This window comes from Engystomops pustulosus, chromosome 2 (genome assembly GCF_040894005.1).
Source record: "Engystomops pustulosus chromosome 2, aEngPut4.maternal, whole genome shotgun sequence".
NCBI classification, from domain to species: Eukaryota; Metazoa; Chordata; class Amphibia; order Anura; family Leptodactylidae; genus Engystomops; species Engystomops pustulosus.
The window spans coordinates 90,176,968-90,200,858 of record NC_092412.1 but is presented as its reverse complement, the minus strand read 5'-3'; the positions used below and the strand labels follow the sequence as shown (position 1 = coordinate 90,200,858).

The 23,891-nt window shown below is 40.4% G+C and overlaps 1 protein-coding gene across 2 annotated transcripts in view; it reads right to left on the bottom strand.

Annotated features, from left to right (window-relative positions):
• Positions 1-23,891, bottom strand: part of NALCN (sodium leak channel, non-selective) — a 306,335-nt gene that overhangs the window by 170,542 nt on the left and 111,902 nt on the right. For both annotated transcript variants that reach the window (XM_072135500.1, XM_072135501.1), the window contains 3 exons: positions 19,162-19,304; positions 18,956-19,060; positions 8,952-9,038 (listed from right to left, as the gene is read on the bottom strand). In XM_072135500.1, coding sequence (XP_071991601.1) covers positions 8,952-9,038; positions 18,956-19,060; positions 19,162-19,304 — 335 coding nt within the window. The remainder of the gene's footprint in view (positions 1-8,951; positions 9,039-18,955; positions 19,061-19,161; positions 19,305-23,891) is intronic.

The following is a 23,891-nucleotide window of genomic DNA, read 5'->3' as shown; positions in this document are numbered from 1 at the left end:
CCATGTTTGATGAATATAACAAGGAGGGGGTTATGTTCTAGGCTTACTTGTGCATTCTTAGCCTTAGTTACAAGCTGGTTAGTGTAACTATCTATCCAAGACCACTGGCTTCAAAGCTAGTCACGCCATGAACATGATGTTTTTTCTTTAATTATATCCTGATACATAAAACCCATAGAACTCACAGAGGATTTCATTTCATGTAACATTGACCATTGTGTGTTACTCATAGTGTTATTTAACTTTATAATGAAACCAGCAGTTGTGCTTGTTCTCCTTCCAGCAGTTGTGCTTGCTGAAACCAGCATGTGTTGTTTTGCTTCTTAATTAATATTAATGATCTTATATTCACAGTTCCAAACACAATTAAACTTGCACATTGGGGCTTCATTTATAACTGTGATTTTTGGATCCAAGCCTCCATTTTCAAAATGATTTAGTTTACCACTACTAAAGATCCCTCACCTCACTGCATATGATCATTATCAAATATCATAGACTAACTGAATCAGGAAACCATATTCCCCTCCTGCAGATGGCAGCAAAGACTCAATTGGCAATAGGGGTATGGCCTAATTAAATAAATGAACAAAGCCTAAAAGTTCTTCCATGTTGGTTAAACTAGCAAAGAAGGTGCATAACTATATTAGATTAATCATATTGACTCAGCCTTTGCTATATCTGATGCATTTAACCCCTTAACAACTTGGCCCTTTTTCATTTTTGTGTTTCCTTTTTTTGCTCTCCACAAAAATCCATAAGTTTTTCATTTTTCCATGTACAGAGCTGTAGAAGGGCTTGCCTTTTTTGTAACAAAATGTACTTTCCACTGGACATATTTAATATTCCATGTTGCATATAGGGAAGCATGAAAAAAAAACAAAAACATGCATTTGCTGCATTTTCTTGTGTGTATTGTATTAAGGCCTTTCATTTTTCTTGACACCTTGGGGGGTATTAACCAACGCCGGTGGAGGCTTCAGCCTCTTGATGTATACGGCGGGGTCTCGCCCAGCGCTTATCTCTATGCCAGGCCTTGCCTGGCACAGAAATAAACGCAATTGGCTACTTTTCACATGTGGGAATTCACCGGCTGCATCGAGTGCGCAGAAGTGGGGACAGAAACTATCCCCCTTGTCTTTATTCCTTGAGTTAGTTTTATAATGGGAATACCAAATTTATATAGCTTTTAATGTGTTTTAATAGATTTTAAAAAATAAAATCCTTTCCTCATTTCACCACCTTTTCTTTATACTACAGCAAACAGAATTATATGGTATAAAGTTTTGAAAAATACATAAAGTTTTCATTGAAGTTGTGAAATGGAGAAAATTGGTGGTTGGGCCATTTGAACACTATTTTACATTCCGTGGCTTTCTGCCAGGAATAAACGTTTTTATATTTTGATAGATTGGGACTTTTGGGACATGGGTTACCTAACCTGTTTATGATTTTTTAAATTTCTAGGGAAAGGGGGGGGATTTAAACTTTTTAACATTTTTTAGAACTTTTTGAATTTTTAACTATGTTTTAGACCTGGATACTTTAAGCCCTGGGGGTCTGTCCCCTTCTACCATATACAGGTGGTCCCATACTTAAGGACACCCGACTTACAGACAGCCCATAGTTAGAGACAGACCCATCTGACCTCTGGTGAAGCTCTCTGGATACATTACTATAGTCCCAGGCTGCAATTATCAGCTGTAAGGTGTCTGTAATGAAGCTTTATTAATAATCATTGGTCCTATTACAGCAAAAAATGTTTAAACTCCAATTGTCACTGGGGCCAAAAATTTTTTTGTCTGGATCTACAATTATAAAATATACAGTTTCGACTTACATACAAATTCAACTTAAGAACAAACCTCCGGACCCTATCTTGTACGTAACCCGGGGACTGCCTGTATTGCAAAACTGCAGTATTCCAGTATATGGCAGCTTCCCTAGTGATGTCTAAGCATCTGTCTCCAGCTGAATGACAGCCCTGGGAGTCTAGCATAGACTGTCATAGCAACCAATTGATGCCCCCACCACTCCCGATTGACGTCACTTGGGGAAATCGATCAAAAAGATTGTGAGCCTAGAGCCTATGAAATGCCGATTTTAAAAATGCCTTTGTCAGCATTCTGAATAACTTAAGTACTTTATATTAATGTAATTCTCATAACCCGGCTCCTGATAGCTCTGTAATATGTATGCTCTGCCTGATAGCTCTGTAATATATATGCTGTGCCTGATAGTGATGTAATATATGTTCCCTGTCTCATAGCGATATAATATATGGGCTATGCCTGATTGTGATGTAATATGTATGCTCTGCCTGATTGTGATGTAATATGTACGCTCTGCCTGATAGCTCTGTAATATATACGCTGTGCCTGATAGTGATGTAATATGTATGTTCTACCTGATAGTGATGTAATATATGTTCTCTGTCTGATAGCGATATAATATATGGGCTCTGCCTGATCGTGATGTAATATGTATGCTCTGCCTGATAGCGATGCAATATATACACTCACCGGCCACTTTATTAGGTACACCATGCTAGTAGCGGGTTGGACCCCCTTTTGCCTTCAGAACTGCCTCAATTCTTTGTGGCATAGATTCAACAAGGTGCTGGAAGCATTCCTCGGAGATTTTGGTCCATATTGACATGATGGCATCACACAGTTGCCGCAGATTTGTCAGCTGCACATCCATGATGCGAATCTCCCGTTCCACCACATCCCAAAGATGCTCTATTGGATTGAGATCTGGTGACTGTGGAGGCCATTTGAGTACAGTGAACTCATTGTCATGTTCAAGAAACCAGTCTGAGATGATTCCAGCTTTATGACATGGCGCATTATCCTGCTGAAAGTAGCCATCAGATGTTGGGTACATTGTGGTCATAAAGGGATGGACATGGTCAGCAACAATACTCGGGTAGGCTGTGGCGTTGCAACGATGCTCAATTGGTACCAAGGGGCCCAAAGAGTGCCAAGAAAATATTCCCCACACCATGACACCACCACCAGCAGCCTGAACTATTGATACAAGGCAGGATGGATCCATGCTTTCATGTTGTTGACGCCAAATTCTGATCCTACCATCCGAATGTCGCAGCAGAAATCGAGACTCATCAGACCAGGCAACGTTTTTCCAATCTTCTACTGTCCAATTTTGATGAGCTTGTGCAAATTGTAGCCTCAGTTTTCTGTTCTTAGCTGAAAGGAGTGGCACCCGGTGTGGTCTTCTGCTGCTGTAGCCCATCTGCCTCAAAGTTCGACGTACTGTGCGTTCAGAGATGCTCTTCTGCCTACCTTGGTTGTAACGAGTGGCGATTTGAGTCACTGTTGCCTTTCTATCAGCTCGAACCAGTCTGCCCATTCTCCTCTGACCTCTGGAATCAACAAGGCATTTGCGCCCACAGAACTGCCGCTCACTGGATGTTTTTCTTTTTCAGACCATTTTCTGTAAACCCTAGAGATGGTTGTGCGTGAAAATCCCAGTAGATCAGCAGTTTCTGAAATACTCAGACCAGTCCTTCTGGCACCAACAACCATGCCACGTTCAAAGGCACTCAAATCACCTTTCTTCCCCACACTGATGCTCGGTTTGAACTGCAGGAGATTGTCTTGACCATGTTGCCGCCATGTGATTGGCTGATTAGAAATTAAGTGTTAACGAGCAGTTGGACAGGTGTACCTAATAAAGTGGCCGGTGAGTGTAGACTCTGCCTGATAGCAACATAACATATACGCTCTGCCTAATAGCAATGTAATATATACTTTCTGTCTGATAGTGATGTAATATATACGCTCTGTCTGATAGCGATGTACTATGTGCCTCTCTGTCTGATAGTGATGTACTATGTTGTGCACTCTGCCTGATAGCCATGCAATACGCGCGCTCTGTATGATAGTCATGCAATATGTGCGCTCTGCCTGATAGTGATGTCATATATATGCTCTGCCTGATAGCAATGTAATATGTCTACTCTGCCTGATAGTGATGTAATCTACACGCTCTGTCTGCTAGCGGTATAATATATGCTCTGTCTGATAGTAATGTAATATATTTGCTCTGCCTGATAATAATATATATGCGCTTCATTACACACAACATAGTTGTGGCTGTGAAAGGTGACATCATTATGGAGCAAATATTTATGGAGGTGGGGGTCGCCAAAGTGTCTTTTCTTCCTATGGCAAAAAAATACCATTTCCAGGCTCTGGTGCAGCAGGTTATGGTCAGAGGCGTTAGCTTGATGGCACCAGTAGGGGGCATGAGCACTAATAGTGCCTAGGGCAGCATCAACAAAAAATATGGACCTGGCATTGTGGTGTTGATTAACCCCCTAGTGACGCGGCCTGAAAAGGCTCTAATAACAGGTTTTTTTTTCGTTTTTTTTCTTTTACAAGTTTTCCTATTTAACTGGGGCATCTATAAGAGCAGGAGAAATCTATAACAGGGAGAAATGACCATCTGTGGAGACTGATGTTAATCAGAGCTTTACTGGGTCTGATTAGTCCCAGCAGCTCTGATTAACCACTTTGAACCTGGCGGTCATGTGACTTCAGTGACTTCATGCACTTCCGCCGGCTCTGCTCCTCTATGCATCTTGCTTCTTCAGCACGATACAGTGAGGAGACAAAAAGGGAGAAGCAGCAAACTGCATCTCCCTTCTATCTGGGGCCCCCGAATGTCTCTGACTCGCGGAGACCCTGTGCTGCTCCCGTGGCTAGAGCGGGAACAGTAGAAAACTGCTGCAACATCTAAAGATTTTATCGTATCAGTAAAGTGATTTTGGAGGTGAGCATGCTGATAGAGGCCAATGTAGCAAATATGAACTTTACAAATGTTCACCAAAGGCTCTTATTTTGGCAGATTTTGCATTTTGACAAGATGCTTTGACACAAAATTATGCATTTGATGCAAATACAATCTTGAGTGTAGCGAATCTTGAAGCTAGCAAATTGCTGGTGTTGGGACTTTTTAACAAACCAAAGGACAACAGCACATCAAAAGCATAAAGGAAAGCATAGCATCCATGGGTAAGCATAATTGTAGTTAAAGGAAATCTACCATTTGCTTTTATGCATTATGAACCAAACATACCTTGAGAATGCTGTAGCTAACGGATATAGAAACATATCTTGTTTAATCCCTGAACTAAGTGGTTTGCTGAAAAATCAATTATAAAATTATGATAATGAGGTTCGGACGCTCCCATGGCTGTCCCGGTGCTCTCCTCTCCCTCTACTGCTCCAGCCTTGTCCTGCCCAGCCAAGAATATGCAATCACTGTGTTGTCCCATATAGGCAGAAGTAATCAAACGCTGCCCGATCCCCCAGCTGCTGTGTATGAGTCACCCAGCTCAGGTTGATTAGTACTGTCTGCAAGTGTCGCTACAGCATTCTCAAGGTATGTTTGGTTCACAATGCATAAAAACAAATGGTAGATTTCCTTTAAGATTCCTCAAATAAAACTGCACTTTAATTCCACATTTATACATTTATGACCATAATTATCCTTATTTTTTCATACAGCAGACATTTCAATCAGAAAATATGTGTTTTTTACAATAAAGCCCAGCTTGTGCTATGGATATTTCATACTAATCCTTTCTCTGTTCACTCATTCATGCTAGAAAACCAGGTTACTATGTAAACAATGAATGCTAAAAGTTGTAAGGAAGTGTAATGCATTAAATATTGTTCCTAAACCTAACTGCACCTCAAACAAGCATGAGTCGTGTTCATTATTTATAATGGCAACTTTTTCTAAAAATGGGCAGTCAGGAAAGGTCTGGCTGTGCCTTCCTCATGTCTCACATTCTCTGTTTACCAGTATATCCGGGCACAGCTATTTAGAAGTATTTAATACTGCAGGTGGCACTGTTAGTGGCAAAAATAATTTTCTGAGAATTCAGAAATTTATCGAGCATTACCCAGCTTCCTGGCAATAGACCTAATACTACTAAATAACAGCCTTTCTATTAATTCATCCTTTCATTTTCTTAACGGGTCCGCAGGCGCACGTGGAGAACAGAACAGCACAGGGACCAGATTAAAAGCCATTTCAAAGACAAACACATATTGAGATATTAATTACATCTAATAGGAAATCAACTTTGTTACTTTTTCTCTTCACACCACATGTGGAGAGCCCTGTAAATCAAAAGAATTTGTACTTAAAAAGAAAACTCATCTTTATCTAGCTGCATTATAGCTGAGCAATCATGTGAATATTGATATGCTCTGAGTTTATTTGTATTCTATGTACTGCATGTCAGCCCCTGCCTTATTAGTTAAAGCTTTTCTTTTCTGAATTACTTTGTGTATTGCCTAAGATGGGAGTAAGTTTGGAATATTTTACTGTGTGTGCTGTATAATCAAAATTTGCTATTAATCATTGGAGCCCATCTGTTTATGAATGAGTAGTTTCCATTTTGGTATTGACATTTTAAGCAAAATGCTTTGTACGATGTTGATGACTTTTTTATTAGCAGGAACTCCATGGTCAAGGTAATTGACCAAACACTTGCTGCTGGGATATCTTTTGGTCAGTTGTCACAGTGAGGGAAAGCCCATTGTAAATGTTGGTTTCAATTACCGGTACATTGATGCTTCATTTCTTTATAAATGTATGGGAAAAATAATTCCTTTAACCCCTTAAGGACGCAGCCATTTTACAGCTTAAGGCTCAGCCCGATTTTTTGGATTCTGACTTGCGTCTCTTTATACGGTTATAACTTTTGAACACTGTTACTTATCAAAACGATTCTGAGATTGTTTTTTCCCCACATGTTGTACTTCATTTTAGTGGTAAATTTTGGCAGATAAGTTTTGCGTTTATTTACAAAAAAAAGAAAATGTGATGAATTTTTTGAAAAATTTGCCATTTTCGAAATTCTAAATCATTGCGTTTCCAGGCAGATAGATTTACCAGCTAAATAAGTTGCTGAATAACATTTCCCATTTGTCTACTTTACATTTTCATAATTTCTGAAATATCTGGATAATTTATTTTGACGTCACGCGGCTTGCAAATAGAATATCGCTTTTCCGGATTTTCAGAATTGACTATTTTGGGGATAAATACAGTTTTGAATGAAATTTTACATATTTAGCATCAAAACCCCCTATATAACCAACCCATTTTCAAATCTGCACCCCTCAAGCTATCAGAAACAGCTTTTACGAAGATTGTTAACCCCTTGAGATCTTCATAGTAATTGAATCAAAATGGAGGTGAAATTTAGAATGGTCATATTGTTCCCTTATACGTTCATTTAGCACCAAAATTTACACATTTCCAAAATATAAAAAGAGAAAACCCACCATACAATTTGTTCTGCAATTTCTCCTGAGTACAAAGACCCCCCACATGTGGCCGTTACTTGTTTTATGGGGGCACAGCGAGGCGCAGAAGGGAAGGAGGGCGCTGCAGCTGCCAGGAATTTAGTTTCCTCATTGGCCCCTTTTGAAGGCTATAAAATTTTCGCTTTTTCGTTATTGGGGCCATGTGACGGCATTTTTTTTGCGGGATGAGATGCTTTTTCCATTGTTACCATTTTGGGGTTGGTATCACCTATTGTTGAAAATTTAGGAACTTTTTTTGAGGGCAGGAGTAGAAAAGCATCAATTCTGTACTGGATTTTTGACTTTTTTTTTTTTGGTGTTCACCGTATAGACTAATAATCATGTTATCTTTATTCTATGGGTTGATACGATTACGGGGATACCAGACATGAATATATTTTCTTACGTTTTACTAAATTTGTCAAACAAAACCCTAATGTGGGGAAAAATCTATAATTTTTGTATTGCCATCTTCCAAGTGGCATAACTTTGTTACGTTTTTGGCTACGGAGCTGGTTGATGGCTTGTTTTTTGCGGGACATGTTGTACTTTGCACCAGTATCATGTCTGAGTACATATGGTTTTTTGGTCGCATTTTATATCATTTTTTGTGGGATTGAAAAGGTAAAAATCATAATTTTTGGAGGGTTTATAACAGTTTTTTTTTACGGCGTTTATCGTGGGGGTTCAATAATGATTTACTTTTATTCTACGGGTTGTTACGGACGCGGTGATACTATATATGTGGGGTTTGTGTTATGATTTAGACTTTTTTTTTGAGTTATATGTCTCTTTATATGTTTTGGGGGTTTGGGGCATTTTTAGTGATTTATGACTTTATTTTTTTATTGAATAACTTTTTTTTTTACTTTTTCACTTTTATACCATGGGACATGAAGAAGCAATCTTCTGATTGCTTCTTCATGATAATATTCTGCAATACTCATGTATTGCAGAGTATTATCAGTGTCAGCCTATACACTTGCATAGGCTGGCACTTTGCCAGTAAGATGACGTCACAGACGCCATCTTACTGGCAATTCTTGCTAGTAACTCTGGGGTCCAGATCGGACCCCAGAGTTACTATAGCAACGATCGGCGCCCCCCGAAAACGGTTCGGGGGGGCCGATCGTGGGGGAAAGACCCCCTAGATACTTGTTAGATGCCGCGGTCGCGCTGACCGCGGCATCTAACGGGTTAAGCACCCGCGATCGGAGACAACTCCGATCGCAGGTGTTACACTGGGGTGCCGGCTATTAGTTACAGCCGGCACCCCGTGTTTCCCGATGCCGGTTCGGCTCTGATCCAGAGCCGAGCCGGCATAGGAGCCGTGGCGGATATATCCGCCACTGAGCGCTAAGTCACTGCGCTCCGTGGCGGATATATCCGCCGCGGAGCGCGAAGGGGTTAAATAGCAACTCAACAACTTTCCTCTCTTTAGGCAACCAGTCACACAACTGAACTTTAATCCTTTAGGTGCAGGAGGGACATATTATGACTTTTAATAGATTCATGTTAGCGCTTTCTGTACAGCAGTCTACTGGCCATCACGTCATACATAAAATGTATTTTCCCATTCATTAAGGCTCAAGTACAGCTTACCTGTAGACATGCTGGAGCTCTTCCTTGTGGTTTATTCACATCAACAGCAACTAGTTGCCAACCACCACTAGCATCCTCATGGAACATCTTAAAGAAAATATAAACATTTATGTTCATTTAGAAGTAATTCATACAGCATTAACTTTCCAGTTTTTGATTTAACTCAATGATATTTTACATCAAAATTAGCTTAAGAAGCACCAGTGTTTGAAAGAAAAAGATGCATTTTGATAACAAAATGTAATATTCCAAATCATATTTTGAAACTGTAAATAAAAATCTATATGTGATAAAAAAAATTCCAGGGGTCTTGTTTTTCACGGCATTCCGCGTGCTGTAAAGATATCATTACTTTTATTCTATGAGCAAACTTTTTATAGATTTCCCTTGACTTCACCATTTTCTTCTAAAATGTATACATATATGTATAAACATAAATATATTTCCATCTACAAAGATGCTACAGCATCTGAGAGGTGAAATGTCAACCATACTTGAAGAAATGCATTTTTCCAAGATAAGAACATGGATATGAACATGGAACATGGAATTTAAGAACATGGAATTTAATCTCCACCATAGTCTGCATTGGACTTTCTGACCCATTTTAAAATTAGTGCATGTCAACCCTGTCAACCCAGAGTCCTGATCTGGTATGGGTCAATACATTGTAGAAAGTCTGGGAAAGCTGGGTGTTCAGAGTGGTGCTGCCTTGGAGCAACGAAATGATCATAACATTATTGATCAGTGGATTTTATTGAAAGAGCAAGAAGTAAGAAAAAACAATGGGGGGATTTAATTAAGAATGCTGGTGCTATCTCTGCCATTTCCAACCAGTAGCTGGTTTTCTGGCAGAGACAGTAAATGCGGTGGGCATGGTGTTCATGCCCTGGCCACCCCTCCGCTCGCTCCACTCCCTGTCCTCTCTCTGCCCTGACACACCCATAGTGGAAAGCAGGTCAGAGAAGCCAGAAAACTGCTGCAGACAGGGAGATTCATCTAGTTTTTCCACCAGAAAACTGGCAGCGAAGCCATTATGAATATCCCCCAATGTATTTTCTTCATTGAACACCCAACATACCAAACCCTTCTACATTCCCCACAAGCGGGTCTGTTCCCACAAACTAGTTCTGTAATGTGCAAGTCATAGTGGAACAAAACTACAACTGATGAACTGATATGCTGAATTCAGATTAACAGTTGAAGGCTCAGTCGGGTAAGTCCCAGACTCTAGATATCTAAGAGCCTCAGGTCAGGTCACTTCTGTTTCTCTGCTGGATTTACTGTCCGAAGGTAGGACTGATGAACTGACATTCTGAATCCACCAGCACAAATGATTATTATTTATATAGACCGCCCTCCATCTATACAGGTCTTGTCCACACTCACTTTCAATTACTTTGGATACATAAAAGTTTTGTAAAATCTAAAAACTGCAGCGCTCCAGAAAGTGCACTAATGAATGCACTTACTGGTATTACAAGTTTTGTCTTTATGTTAAACACAGATATGTAAAAATTATTGTATTTGCTAAACAACTTTGTAATTAGAATGATGTCACTTCCTCTACATGTATCTTTGTATTTGAAGAAAGGCTCTGTGTGTAAAGAGCCGAAATGTAGCGACTTATGGTGAATATAGCATAGCACTTGAAATCATGGAGTGCTGTAGTTTGTTAGATTTTCTATTTGGCTTGCACCAGGGTAGGGTTATGTATTATGTGTACTGCATATTTTTTGATTGTTTGATGTTTTGATTGGAAATCAGATTAAAGGCAAGTTAAAAAATTGGACATTAAATAAGTTGGCCACTTAAAATTTTCTGTGATGTGTGAGGGGCAGGATTTTACATTATTTACCAATATACATGCAAGACAGACATGGACATAAAGCCACAAGAAGTTGGTCATGTGTTCCTACGTCTTCTGGCTTCTTATGTTTATAGAGTGCCAAAATGCTGATGCTGGTGCGGGGCAGAGTGTCGGCATACCCCGGATAAAGTATCAATAGCCTAGTCGAAGGAAGGACCATCTACACTTTATTGCTGCCTAACTCTTTAATTATAAGTAGCTAATTGAAGTGAGAGCAAGACAACAGTATAAAAGAAAGTAGTAAAACGGCTACTTTTATGCAGAGAGATGGAGAACAAGTGGCTGTGAATTTAAATGAGTTCATACAGTAGATGTCCTTAGGAAAAAACAGCATGAAGTGATAGGAAGCAAGTTAAATGATCTGAAAGAAAAGACAAGTGACACTGGCAAGAGTTGCATTATTCTAGGTTTGAAAAATGATCTGTAGGAGGATGAGCAATTTACAAGAACCATTGAGCTGATGGCAGAATAACATAGGAGACTTTCGGGAAAAAACACATCAGTGTTCATATCGTTCACATGCAGTCTCATGGAATTATTAAAAAAGTAGCAAATATACACGTGTATAAGCCGAGTTTTTGAGCATAAAAAATGTTCTGAAAAAAATTAACCTGGCTTATTCTTGAGTCTATAAAACAAACAAACTCTGTAATCACCTGTCCAACCTCTCCCCTCTGGTCCTCTTCTTTGAAGACGAAGGCTCTGTTACGAGCCGAAACGCGCGTCGGGGATATCGCCATCCCGGACAGTGGAGGTCCACTTCATTTCACCTTGTGTTAATTGGTAAGGCATTATCTCTACCTGGTTGTGTGCATTCCCTACATTTATGCATGTAAGCAACTGTGTGCTACCTTACACCTGTTGTCCTTATTATATGTATCATCTGTCCTTACCCATCATATGTGCATGTTCTATCTTTGCGTAACTCCTCCTATGTCTGCCTGGGGTGACGACTTTCTCATTTGTTGTCGCCGCTTTGCACTGTCATTCCCCCTCAGCTTCGTCTGAGGATGTTCATCCTGCTTTTATTATTATGTCTTATGTAGTCATCAATAAAGTATAATTTTTATTACTATCATCCAGACTCCATTTGGTCTTTCATAGTGCTTCCTTCTTTCCCCTGTTTCCCTGTCTCTCTTTAAAGGGGTACCTTTTGATTTTATGTCAGCTGGTAGTAACAAAGAAAAAATTTTAGCACATAGAGGTAATATAAAGAGCCCAAAAAGTTCTAGGACAGAAGAAGATCTCCAGCTTTCTCATAAATAATGCATGACTGAACAGTGTCCAAAAATGACTATAGAACATTTTACTTCATAGTATGCATATATAATTCCTTCATTCATAGAAACAAGTAATCATTTCCATAACGACCAACACAATAATATAGCTTGCAGATTCTGTAGACCATAGTCAATGTATAAATATTTCAGAAAGCTCATTTAGTAGACTTCTTTAGTTAATTGCCAATAGCTTTTAGCGTAAAGCAGGATTCATGGAAAGATACAACTCACATATCTTGACATCGGGCAGAGAAACACACTTGTATGAATGCTTCACAGGGTAGTGTGAGCCACATTCCCCTTCATCAGACATGCCAGGCACACACCTACACAAGCTAATTATACCTGTCCCCACCGGAAATGCTGCAATATTATACTTACATAAGATATGTTTGTTAGATTTGAAAATTTTGGGGTGTGAGGATACTGAACAAATGTATGGTATCCTTTTTAGACCCCTTTAAAATTTTTACACTTTGTTTCATTGCAGCCAATTGGAAAGAGAAAAAAAGTTCTTGTTTGCTCATTAATGTACACTCTGAAGCCCATCTTGACATGAAAACAAAAATCAAGATATATTTGCTAATTTATTAAACAAGAAAAACTGATATATCACTCTCCAGCACCCTCCGGTTGGATAATGAACATTAGTGGGTGGCAGTTTTCAAGTCTCCTCAGAGATGCTCAATTGGGTTAAAGTCAGAGCTCTGGCTGAGCCTGTCAAGAATGGTCACATAGGGGGTCATTTACTAAGGGCCCCATTCGCGTTTTCCCGACGTGTTACCCGCCGATTTCCCCTGAATTGCCCCGGGAATTTGGCGCACGCGATCGGATTGTGGCGCATCGGCGCTGGCATGCACGTGACGGAAATTGGGGGGCGTGGCCGGATTCGGAAAAAACGCCGCATTTAAAAAAAAAAACTGTTGCGGAGCTTGCACTTACCTTCACTCGGCCCGGCTCGGTGAACTCCAGGGCGTTCCGATGCTTTTTAGCGCAGCAGCGCCACCTGGTGGACGGCGGAGGAACTACCTTAATAAATCCCGTCCGGACCCGAATCCAGTGCAGAGAACGCGCCGCTGGATAGCGAATGAGCTGGGTAAGCAAATCTGCCCCAGAGTGTTTCTGAAGCTTTGTTATTTTAGCTGTGTGCTTAGGGTCATTGTTGGAAGGTGAACCTTTTGCCCAGTCTGGAGCACTCTGGAGGTCCAGAGCACTCTGGAAGTGGTTGACATCCAGGATATCTCTGTACTTGGCCACATTCATTTTTCCTTCAGTTGCAGTTTCCTACAGCAAACTGTAAACCATGCATATACCTGATCCCATTAAATCACAGCCTTCCAACATGGACTTCTACTCCTCCCCATGTATCCATGCAGGCTGCTGTTATTTCATGTCATCAGATATATGCTGTAAACCTGGTCACATGACATTACTGCTGCATGCTGAGAAAGCATGGGGATTAGTTTCTGGCTTCAGCCCGAGGAGGCCTCAACCCCGCAACTATAGATATCTCTTGATACCAGGTTAAATTATAAAGATGATTTATGAGAAACAATGTTTAGCTAAAAGAAGGGTGTCAGTTACTTAATAGGGCTCTATGGGAACCTGCCACTATCTGTATTTGTGAAAAATGTGCTGACAGGTTCCCTTTAACAATATTAAAAAAATACTTTTGTGCTGGCATCTAGAATAAGATCTTAAATTTAGCAGTAACAGGCCATCAGTTTACAATAAATCAGCTCATTGATGCAAAACTAAATTGACACTCAGGACTACAGGGAATGCAGTTTTAGATCATTTGACCTTAAGCAAATGTCACAGTGAACAAACGTTGACATGTTGCAAAAAGCATTTCACCCATTCTATGTCTTGCAAAGATATTTTCAGTTTCCTTCAAAGCTATCCTAAAGCTTAAGTCTAAGGATAAATCTGTATCCCTCCATAGCTGCTGTGTGTCCTCGGGCTTGAGTATTAGAATTCTGAACAGACAAAGCCTTCACATGGAAGGAAGAATGACACAACAGATATATGTTTAACTGCCAAAGTGACTAGTTGAGATCCATTGCCTGTCCAAAATACTGGAATACGTGATGAAACCTGACTACACAAATGTTAATAGTTTTATTTTATTTAGGAAGTAGCAATTTTTTTCCTTTTAAATCGGATCTGTCATCAGTTTAGACCATACAAAGATGCAGACAGTAATAGGTAGCAGCCCAGGTGACCTGTGAAATCATCATACCTTTGTGTGTAGTGTTAGTAGCAGCAGGACTGTGAAAATGCATATTACAGGGCTCTACTGACTGATGTGTGAGATCTTATGCCACAACACCTCCCTTCTGCTTTGAGCTTCTATAAAAGAAGTGTGTTTCAATACTATTGAAGTTGCACAGGGTGAGGAGCTGTGCTTGTTCAGTGAAGAGGTCTCACACACCAGTGCACCAGAGTGCTCTGAATCCAGCTCCTGGAATAGAAATTCATCGCCCTGCTGCTATTGACAACACAAAGGTATTATTACACAGATTTCCTTAAAGGCTCTCTTAAATAATAATGCATCTAATAATGTATATTATAATTCATTAGCGGGAGTCACACAGTGTATGTTTTAGATTTGAAAGGCAAAGTATTGTTAGTGTAGTAAGGAGATATTTTATATCTGGGGCAAATTCTGCAGCCATAAGTTATATCAGGGTTGTAATGAAGCCCTGATGGAGCAAAGACACTAGACTAGACAAATGAATAGTAACCACTTCTGCCTATGTCTGGTCAGTACTGTAGTTAATAGGTAACCCTATTTTATGTGAAGCCACTCTAAGCATGTGTAGTGTCAGTCGCAGTCCGGCAGTGAGCCTAGTCTGTCTACTGAATGTGGCCAGGTGGCTCTGTGTCGGGGTGCTATCAATTGTTATTAGGCTACTTTTAACACTTCCATGTGTTTGCCCGGCCGTATGTACGTATTCTTTCTTTTCCCCGTGTACGATACAGTAAGGGGCCACACGCTGCTGGGGTGCCATAGTCGTTTATGGGGTGATATGAGGTAGGGGCTACACCTATGTAAATAAAATGTTTCCGGGGACGGGGAGGGGGCTGGGGGGGGGCGCTCATAATGTTTTTGTTAAGACATGTATTTGTCAATTTATGTCAGCAGTGGTCATGTTTGTACACATCAGTTACATTGACTTATAGTTGAAGCTGCACTATTTAGATATGTTTCTTATTCTGTGGATTGAGAAGTATTTCAAGTGGTAAAATAAGTAGATTTGAACACTATTAGGTAGTACAGTAAACATTGACTGCTGTTGAGTACAATGGAGCAAGTGCTGAGTGTGCCTGGAGCCCAAAAGAACTACTATTAGTAGACTAAGGCCCCTAGTTTCATGTCTACTCTACTTTTTAGAGATTCAAGTGTTTATTACATTTCAGTATTTATGCAGTATAATAAACAACTAAATTTTCCTTTCGAATTGGTATATTTTCAAAGACGGATTCTTAGAAATATGCTTAACTCTGGACTTCAAAGGCTTTATTTTCATTATTATCACACATTTATCCCTGGCTTCTCTCCTGTAATCATATTACGGTATTTAAATAATATTCTCAGTGTGAATTTCAAACATTTTGACTCCAGCAAACATTTACACAAGTGCCTACAATCCTCCCTGAAATAAATATGTAGAAATGGAGATGACATTATTTATGCATATTGATTATTGCCAGTCCATTTGTCTCTTTAGGTAATCTCTCTCATACTTATCATACTTGATTTTTGCTCTCTCTCAATCAGACATAGGGGGTCATTTATTGTTTCCCCCTTTCCCTTTCTCTTTTTGAGAATTTAGTGAATCTGTTTTTGGACCTCATTTGTCTTTGTAGTCTAAGATCTTATTAAAAATTTGCACTTAAAATGTCTAAAAATACTGTATTTGACAAAGGCAGAGGTTTTTTTGCAACTCATACCACATATCACATACACTGCTTGAAAAAATTGTGCAAATTAACTCGTCCCCGACTGTCCACTGTTAAAAGACGCCAGCGGGTGTAGGTCCGGAATTTGCAGCATTGTCTTTTGATGTTGCTGCAGTTGTCAGAGACAGTTGTCAGAGACAGTTGCAGAACATAGGCAGAAGGGAGATGCGTTTTATTACTGCATCTTCCTTCTCCGATCCTCACAGCGAGATGCAGAGAGGAGAGCCAGCATTTATTTATTATGGTTGTTTTGACTTAATTTGAAAACTGAAAAAAATATATACTATACATAGCAAAAAAAAATTCTCTTCAGTTTTTGTAACTTTACCTCCCCAAAAAATAAAAAAAAAAGGTCCCTTAACTTTATTTTTAACTATCCCTATGTGTCACAAATAATCTGCAGCAAAACTTTGTATAGTATTGTACAAAAAAGAAAGTTATGGGCAGTAAACCAATAAGCAGGGTCGGATACCTCTGCTAAAGCAGGGGCCTCCATCCTCATCTGAGGGCCCTGCCAGCAAAGCCGCACTGACCCACAGTGGGCCCCCGATATCTCCACTGCAGCAGGGGCCTCTATCCCCAACTGAGGCCCCTGCCAGTGAGTGACAGCACTGATACTCGATGCAACCGTAAGCGGCCATTCGAGTACCATCTCTGATGTAATGCACGGCCATTGACGTGTGTGCGTGTGACGCAGCCTTTTTTTCCCGGCATGCGTCACATCGTGACCCCTGATGCGCGGTAGCATGATGATGTACTCTCGCTGCCGTGCGGAAGCGCTGCTAAAGGTAAGTGAATTTTATGATTTTCATCTACCAGACTAAATATATCATAGGGGGCCACAGTAGTAAGGGACTACATATAATAAGGGAATTAAAGGGAATGATGTCCAATTTAATTTATTAGGTGTGTCATATTATTTACTCAGGGGTGTGTATTGTAATATACTCAGGAGTCGCAATGTAATATTTGATTTATGGTGAGGGCACAATATGGTTTTTGTTATGGGGGTATATTTGATATTTGTGGGGGGGGCACAGTGTGGTCAGTTGTGTTGTGAATACTACTTAGGAGCACAGAGTGGGATATGGTTATCCAGATGACATTATGCTGCAGTGACTGTGATATTTTTAGTTGTACAGTGTGGAAATGGGCCACACAGAGATGAAGATATCTGGTATTTTTCATTTATATGAAAAATAAAAAGGGAGAAGTGCAGTTCAGTACCCAAAGGAGAAGACATGTGACATCTGAGGTGCTGAATCCCACTTCTGAGTCTGGTAACTGTCATTACTGACTAACTATCTAGACTATTTCTATAATATCAGTGCCTAGTTCTTGTGTGGTACAGAGAACATCTGGGGGAGGTGATGGGTTATTGTTAGTTATTCTTATTGGTAAGTTAGTGCTAAGCACAATGCAGCCACTGTGAACTCCTGTGAAATTAGGAATATTTCTAGGTAGCAGTATGTTGGGCCCCCAGAATCAATTTCTCTGGTGGGCCTCAGGCACCCCAATCCGACCGTGCCAATAAGTATGAAAATTCTATAGAAATGCTCCAGTCAGTTTTAAGGCCTGGTCAGAAAGGGGTTAATAGAAAAAGAGTTTTTGTAGATTTGGAATTCATGGCATAATCATGCACAACCCAACACTAAAGTTATCATCACATTTCTGACTGAGTATGAAGAAGGTTTTCTGATGATCCCCTAATAGGGTCTTTCACTGTTATCTGTACCTAATATCCTTCCCCCCCACACTAATAAACCTATTACGTAAAAATGAGGTAATTTACCAACCCCTTAAAAACATTTATCGCCATGGATGTATCTTATATCTCATTTGGAGGACTACAGTATTTTTAGTTGAAACCTAGGGGACTGATCAATCCTAAAATATACTGCGTAGATATACATACTACTAGTATGTTTTGTAGTGTGGGAGGAAACAGGAGGACCCAGAGGAAACCAACGCAAACACGGAGAGAACATACAAACTCTGAACAAGGGTGCAACTATGCGTCTAGAAAATTTTTCAATGGCACTTTTAGGTGGTAAACAGACTGGGCACCCCCATTTCTTCTGACTGAAAAACATTTGTAACTGGTACAGCAAGGAACCTGGAAGCGCAAAAGTACAGTATTTTCAGCAAATATACCATGTTTATACCAAATTAGAGGTTTCCATGACAACTCTGTTGTAGCAATTCTATCGAATACTTTTTACTTAATTTTACTTAAATAATTTCTCTAGAATAGTCCTTTTAGGTTATGTAGGATTCATCCCAAAATAAAGCAAGATAAACTCTTTTCAAATAAAGGGGTGTTGTTTACCACTGTTGACTTACAAATTTGGAAAAACTCTTAAACATATTTCATTTATAACAGGAAAGCTAAAGTCACATTTACAAAGTCTTGGAGGGATGTTTCTGGGCTTCTTCGTTTGTGCCAATGGCATTATTTTTGGATAGAAGACTTTCTATCACCACCTTTTCATAGACCACGCCTCTCTGCCCTACTAGTTGTAATAGCGCCTGAAAACTATCTAAAACTCTTGATAATTGTGGTGCAAATTAAAACAGAATTCTGTAATTAAAAGATTGATAAATCTTCCCCATAGTTTAGTCTACTGACAGCTACTGTACAGCACTTATAAATAATTTCTCATTCTTGGTAACTAGTAGGCAACATTGAAAAAGCTCTCATTGGAGAAAGCAAGCTTTAGCAATGTTAATCATTGGCTACAAAGTAAATCCTCGTTTGGAAACACATAATATGTAGGAGATGTTCTCACGTCGTGCTAGAGGATTAACTGAACATTGGCCTGTATCTTTTTGCACATGAACACACATTTCATAAGAACGTAAATGATGCTCTAGTGAAATCAGGTTACCGTGGTGGTAGCGGTAGAAGTGGTGCTGCTCCGTGAACCCCACATCTGTTGAAACTGCACTCTAATTTCAGCAAAGGTCTCAATAATAACAGCAATGAAGACGTTCTAGAAAATACAAAGTTACTGGTGTTAATATGAAGCGAAACGGCATTTGCTAAACACTAACAGACGTGAGTAACACATTCCAGGCAATAATTATACAATACCTTAACAAGCCAAGCAAGGAAGAAAATGAGGGTAATGAAGTAGAAATAGGAGCGCCATCTGGGGAAACTGTCAATTGCTCTGTACATAAGGAAAACCCACCCTTCCTGAGAAGCAGCTTCATATACGGTAAAGATGCTGGTTCCTGGAGGAGAGAAACAGGGTTTTAACAAACTATGCAGCTGTGGTATCCTTGGATACAATGCACTGATAATATTCCTTCCACAGAAAGTCTATCATGCAGCATGACTCACAGTCTGGATAATGCATTCAATGTCTATCCGACATGTATGGCAGAAAACAATATACGTGGTTGATTATCCCGCCACAATTCATAAATGTACTGAAATCATGAATGTATAAATGGAAAAGGAAAAACATGATTAATATATAAAGCATTATTTAAAAAACAAAATGGCTTTTTTCACGTTTCCAGTCCTCACTGCTGAAACATGCTAACAAAATAAACAATAAAGACAAGTAACTGGTGATTTTAAAAGAAAAAATGCATAAGAAAAGTCCACAAACTGTGGCTATTGTTCTATATATAAATACCATATCATATAGAAAGAGATGATGCTGTATATAATAAATACCGATGCGGTGTAAAATAAGACAGGATCCAATTTATTATGATACAATAATATAAATATTAGGAGATGCTATATATATAATAAGGGACTACTGTATATTCTCGAGTATAAGCCGAACCGAGTATAAGTAGAAACCCCTAATTTCAACACAAAAAAATGGAAAAATTGACATGAGTATAAGCCAAGGGTGGGGTATGCATTGGTCACAGCCTCCCCAGTATATAGCCAGCAAACCTCCTGTAGTATGTAGCATGCCAGCACCCTGTAGTATATAGCCTGCCAGCCCCCTGTAGTATATAACCAGTCCCTGTAGTATATAGCCTGCCAGCCCCCTGTAGTATATAGCCTCCCAGCCCCCTGTAGTATATAGCCTGCCAGCCCCCTGTAGTATATAGCCAGTCCCTGTAGTATATAGCCTGCCAGCCCCCTGTAGTATATAGCCTCCCAGCCCCCTGCAGTATATAGCCTGCCAGCCTCCCTGTAGTATATAGCCACCAGCTCCCTGTAGTATATAGCCTAACAGCCTCCTAGTATATGGTCTGCCAGCCCCCTGTACTATATAGCCACCAGCTCCCAGTAGTATATAGCCTGCCAGCCCCTGCAGTATATAGCTTGACAGCCCCCTTTAGTATATTGCCTGCCGGCCCCCTAGTATATGGCCTGCAGAGATAGCAGATAGCGACACCCCTGGTTAGCACCTTGACAGGCAGGTGTTTATTTTATGTTTTTGCTTCTGTGTTGCATTTAAAGACCTCTGTTGGAGTGAATAAAACTAGACATTTGGACATTTAATAACCTTGGAGTCAGTGTCATTGCCAACCACACAGCAACCCCAGATCCTGACAAGTAGTATACAATCTGCCTACAAAATTATGCTAAAATATATGTCATACATATTAGAAATGATGGACTTGAATACTTTAGCACCTTATTTTGACTGAATCTGCTATATAATGAAAACCTTTTTCTTTAAATGCACTAATCTGTGTATGATAGTATAATACTAAAAACAGTCAAGCAGTTACCACATTATCACAAAACAAAATGATTTCCTTACTTAATGCCATTGTACTGTCAATTAACAAAGCCCACAATACCAAGGCCAAATAATACTAGCAAACCATGAAGCAATAACATCATGTTTATAAAGGTTGCATATTAAAAAGCAAAAAAATTGTGATTGATGGTCCCTTGCATTTTAACAGAGAGAGCTCAAATTGCTTAGGCATATCAGAATACTGCTTGTCTAGTCTGTCGTGTTGGAGTATTAGACCACCAAACCATGGCCACATAAAACACTCATTTAACACTGTTACCACCGCACATGGGAAAGCACATCAAAAAGATCCATGTAACTACTATACTATAATGTTATCTATAATATGCTATCTAAAAGACTTTTGCAACCATATTAATTGCAGTCCATATATGTGAATAAAGTACAGTTACACTCAGAGATTTACAGGTTGTGTCCTCTCTACTTGGAGTCATTTATTATCCATTTTTCTCATTTACACTGTATCTACCAGTTTATTAGATTAGAATAAAATGTCAACTTTAGAGCATAAACAGTAAGTGCTCGCCTTAGGTGCCTCACAGTAACAATTCTCATGTGTTCCTCTTATCTTCCCAAAAGTAAAACAGCCCATTCATACCCCACTTTTTTGCCCTGCACTCAAACCTATGTCTCCACTCAGTAATAATTATATCTTTTATGCTCACACTTTGCATTAATGCTTTCTTTTATATCCCCTACAAACCAGTAGAAGTCCAACAAAAGTTAATGGAAAGACAGGTTGTCAGTGGCACTCTGCTAGTTTCCAATCCAGGTGAGTCGTCTTAATGGGTGATGTCATAAATGGATGACCCAATCCAGAATAAATGGTCACCATCTCGTACAGCTCCCAACTGACTAACCTTCTCCCAAGATTCCTCTTCCATTTGGTGCCATATTTGGGTTGGCTTGAGGTTTTTCCATTTTCCTGGTTAATTTATAGCAATTAATATGGAGCAACAATGGACATCCATAGAGAGTGTAGTTTGATGATCTACCCTAAAGAATGCATTAAGAGCCAGAGAACTTCCTAGGTGCAGCAATGATGCCACACAGTTATAGGCCCACATTTATTATATTGTTTGTGTCTTTTCTGTCTTTGCACTAGAAAGAACTTGCAAACTGCTTGCTGTCACGGGTGTTCCCCCATTTACCTCTGTGTGGCAACTGCGGGTGTACTCACCCATCCACACTCCAGCAACGTTTTATTGTGGTCCGTTGCAAGCGTCACTGCCTCCTAAGGCACAGGGTCCGGATTTGTGAAATTTAACTGCCACTGGATAGCCACTGTCCTGATTGCCTGCCTCTTACTGTGACCCCTGCTGGATATTTGTGCCTTGTTTGCCTGAGAAAAAGCGTTATTGTGACTATAGTGATTTATCCGTTTTGAGCGCTGCTTTGTTTCCTGACCTCGATTCTCCGCCTGTCCTGACCTCCTGTCTGACTATGACTCTACTTTTGCCTGCCGTTCCTGTACCTCGTCTTGGCCACCACCACGAGCAAAGTCACGCCTGTGGAGCAACCTGGTGGTATCCCGCCACAGCAAGTCCAACCCCCGTTGAGGCGGGCTCTGATGAATACCGGGTGCCACTAAGACTCTGCGGCCAGGTATCGGCTTACGTCATCCCTCACAGTGGTTCAGTGGTTCCACCTCCACTGACCCTGACACTTGCACATGTATAAAAGTGTCTGCGACAGTTTTGTGTCTCGGATGCACAGTGTCTGACAACACAGGAAAAAAATGCTAACCAAAAGGGGCGTTTAAGTGCATCGTGCACCACAATTCTGTGCAAATTTGTGTCTGTTCCACAATTCTGCAGCATGAACAAATATAAAAAGTCAAAGGGGTGAGGCGGCTGTATGTAGCTTTGTTACTGGGGGGCGAGGAAGCTCTATGTAGCTGTGTTACTGGGGATGAGGCGGCTGTATGTAGCTGTGTTACTGGAGATGAGGCGGCTGTATGTAGCTGTGTTACTGGGGACGAGGTGGCTGTATGTAGCTGTATTACTGGGGGCGAGGCGGCTGTATGTAGCTGTGTTACTGGGGATGAGGCGGCTGTATGTAGCTGTGTTAATTGGGATGAGGGGGCTGTATGTAGCTGTGTTACTGGGGGTGAGGCGGCTATATGTAGCTGTGTTACTGGGGGCGAGGCAGCTGTATGTAGCTGTGTTACTGGGGGTGAGGCGGCTGTGTTACTGGGGGCAAGGTGGCTGTATGTAGCTGTGTTACTGGGGGCAAGGCAGCTGTATGTATGTAGCTGTTTTGCTGCTGTGATAGTGGATAGTGAGCAGGAGGATGTGTATGTATGCTATACTCACCAGATTTTGCGCCCAAGGGCCCCCACCAACCTTAATCCGGCCGTGAATTAAAGCACCCACAGAGAAATACAGAGGCTATAAAAAAGCGTTCAGTCGGCATGGCTAGAGGGATTAGGAATGACGCAACCTACCACTGAGATTCCTATCCCCAAAATAGTACTTTTGCACATATTACACCTCCACTGATATACATTAACTCCATGTACTGCATTTCTAATAATTTGGATTTCCAGATCATGTCAGCAAAATAAAAAATAAATTACCATTATACCCCTTTATGAATGTTCATTATGTACTGGCACGGCTAGAGTCTGCAAACATATGGTGTTGCCCACAAATCATTCAAGTAAATATATGTCTTGTATATTGTACTCGGCCAACATGGCATTTCAAGCAGTAACTTATTGCTACCTGTTCTTCAACATCATTCAATTGTATTGGCCCCCCTGAGGCCACCAATACAGTTGAAAGAAGGTGCACAAATTCAGACCATCATCGTAGCTTCTCTCCAGGAAGAATGGTGGGTCCAGCAGGAGGACCTCCAAAGACTATGCAGTTCTGTCAACACCTTCTCACTTTTCCTGCAGTTCCAAAGAGCCAATGAAGTTCCACTTTAAAATAGCACTGAGAGAAGCATCTTTTAAGTTGCTTGGGACTGCAGGAACATTTGGTGGATTTGGTCCTGTTTGGTGAAATTGGGGCAATGGCCTAAGTGCCCACAGAGAGGGCCCAGAGTGCCACCTCTGGCACCCGTGCCATAGGTTCGC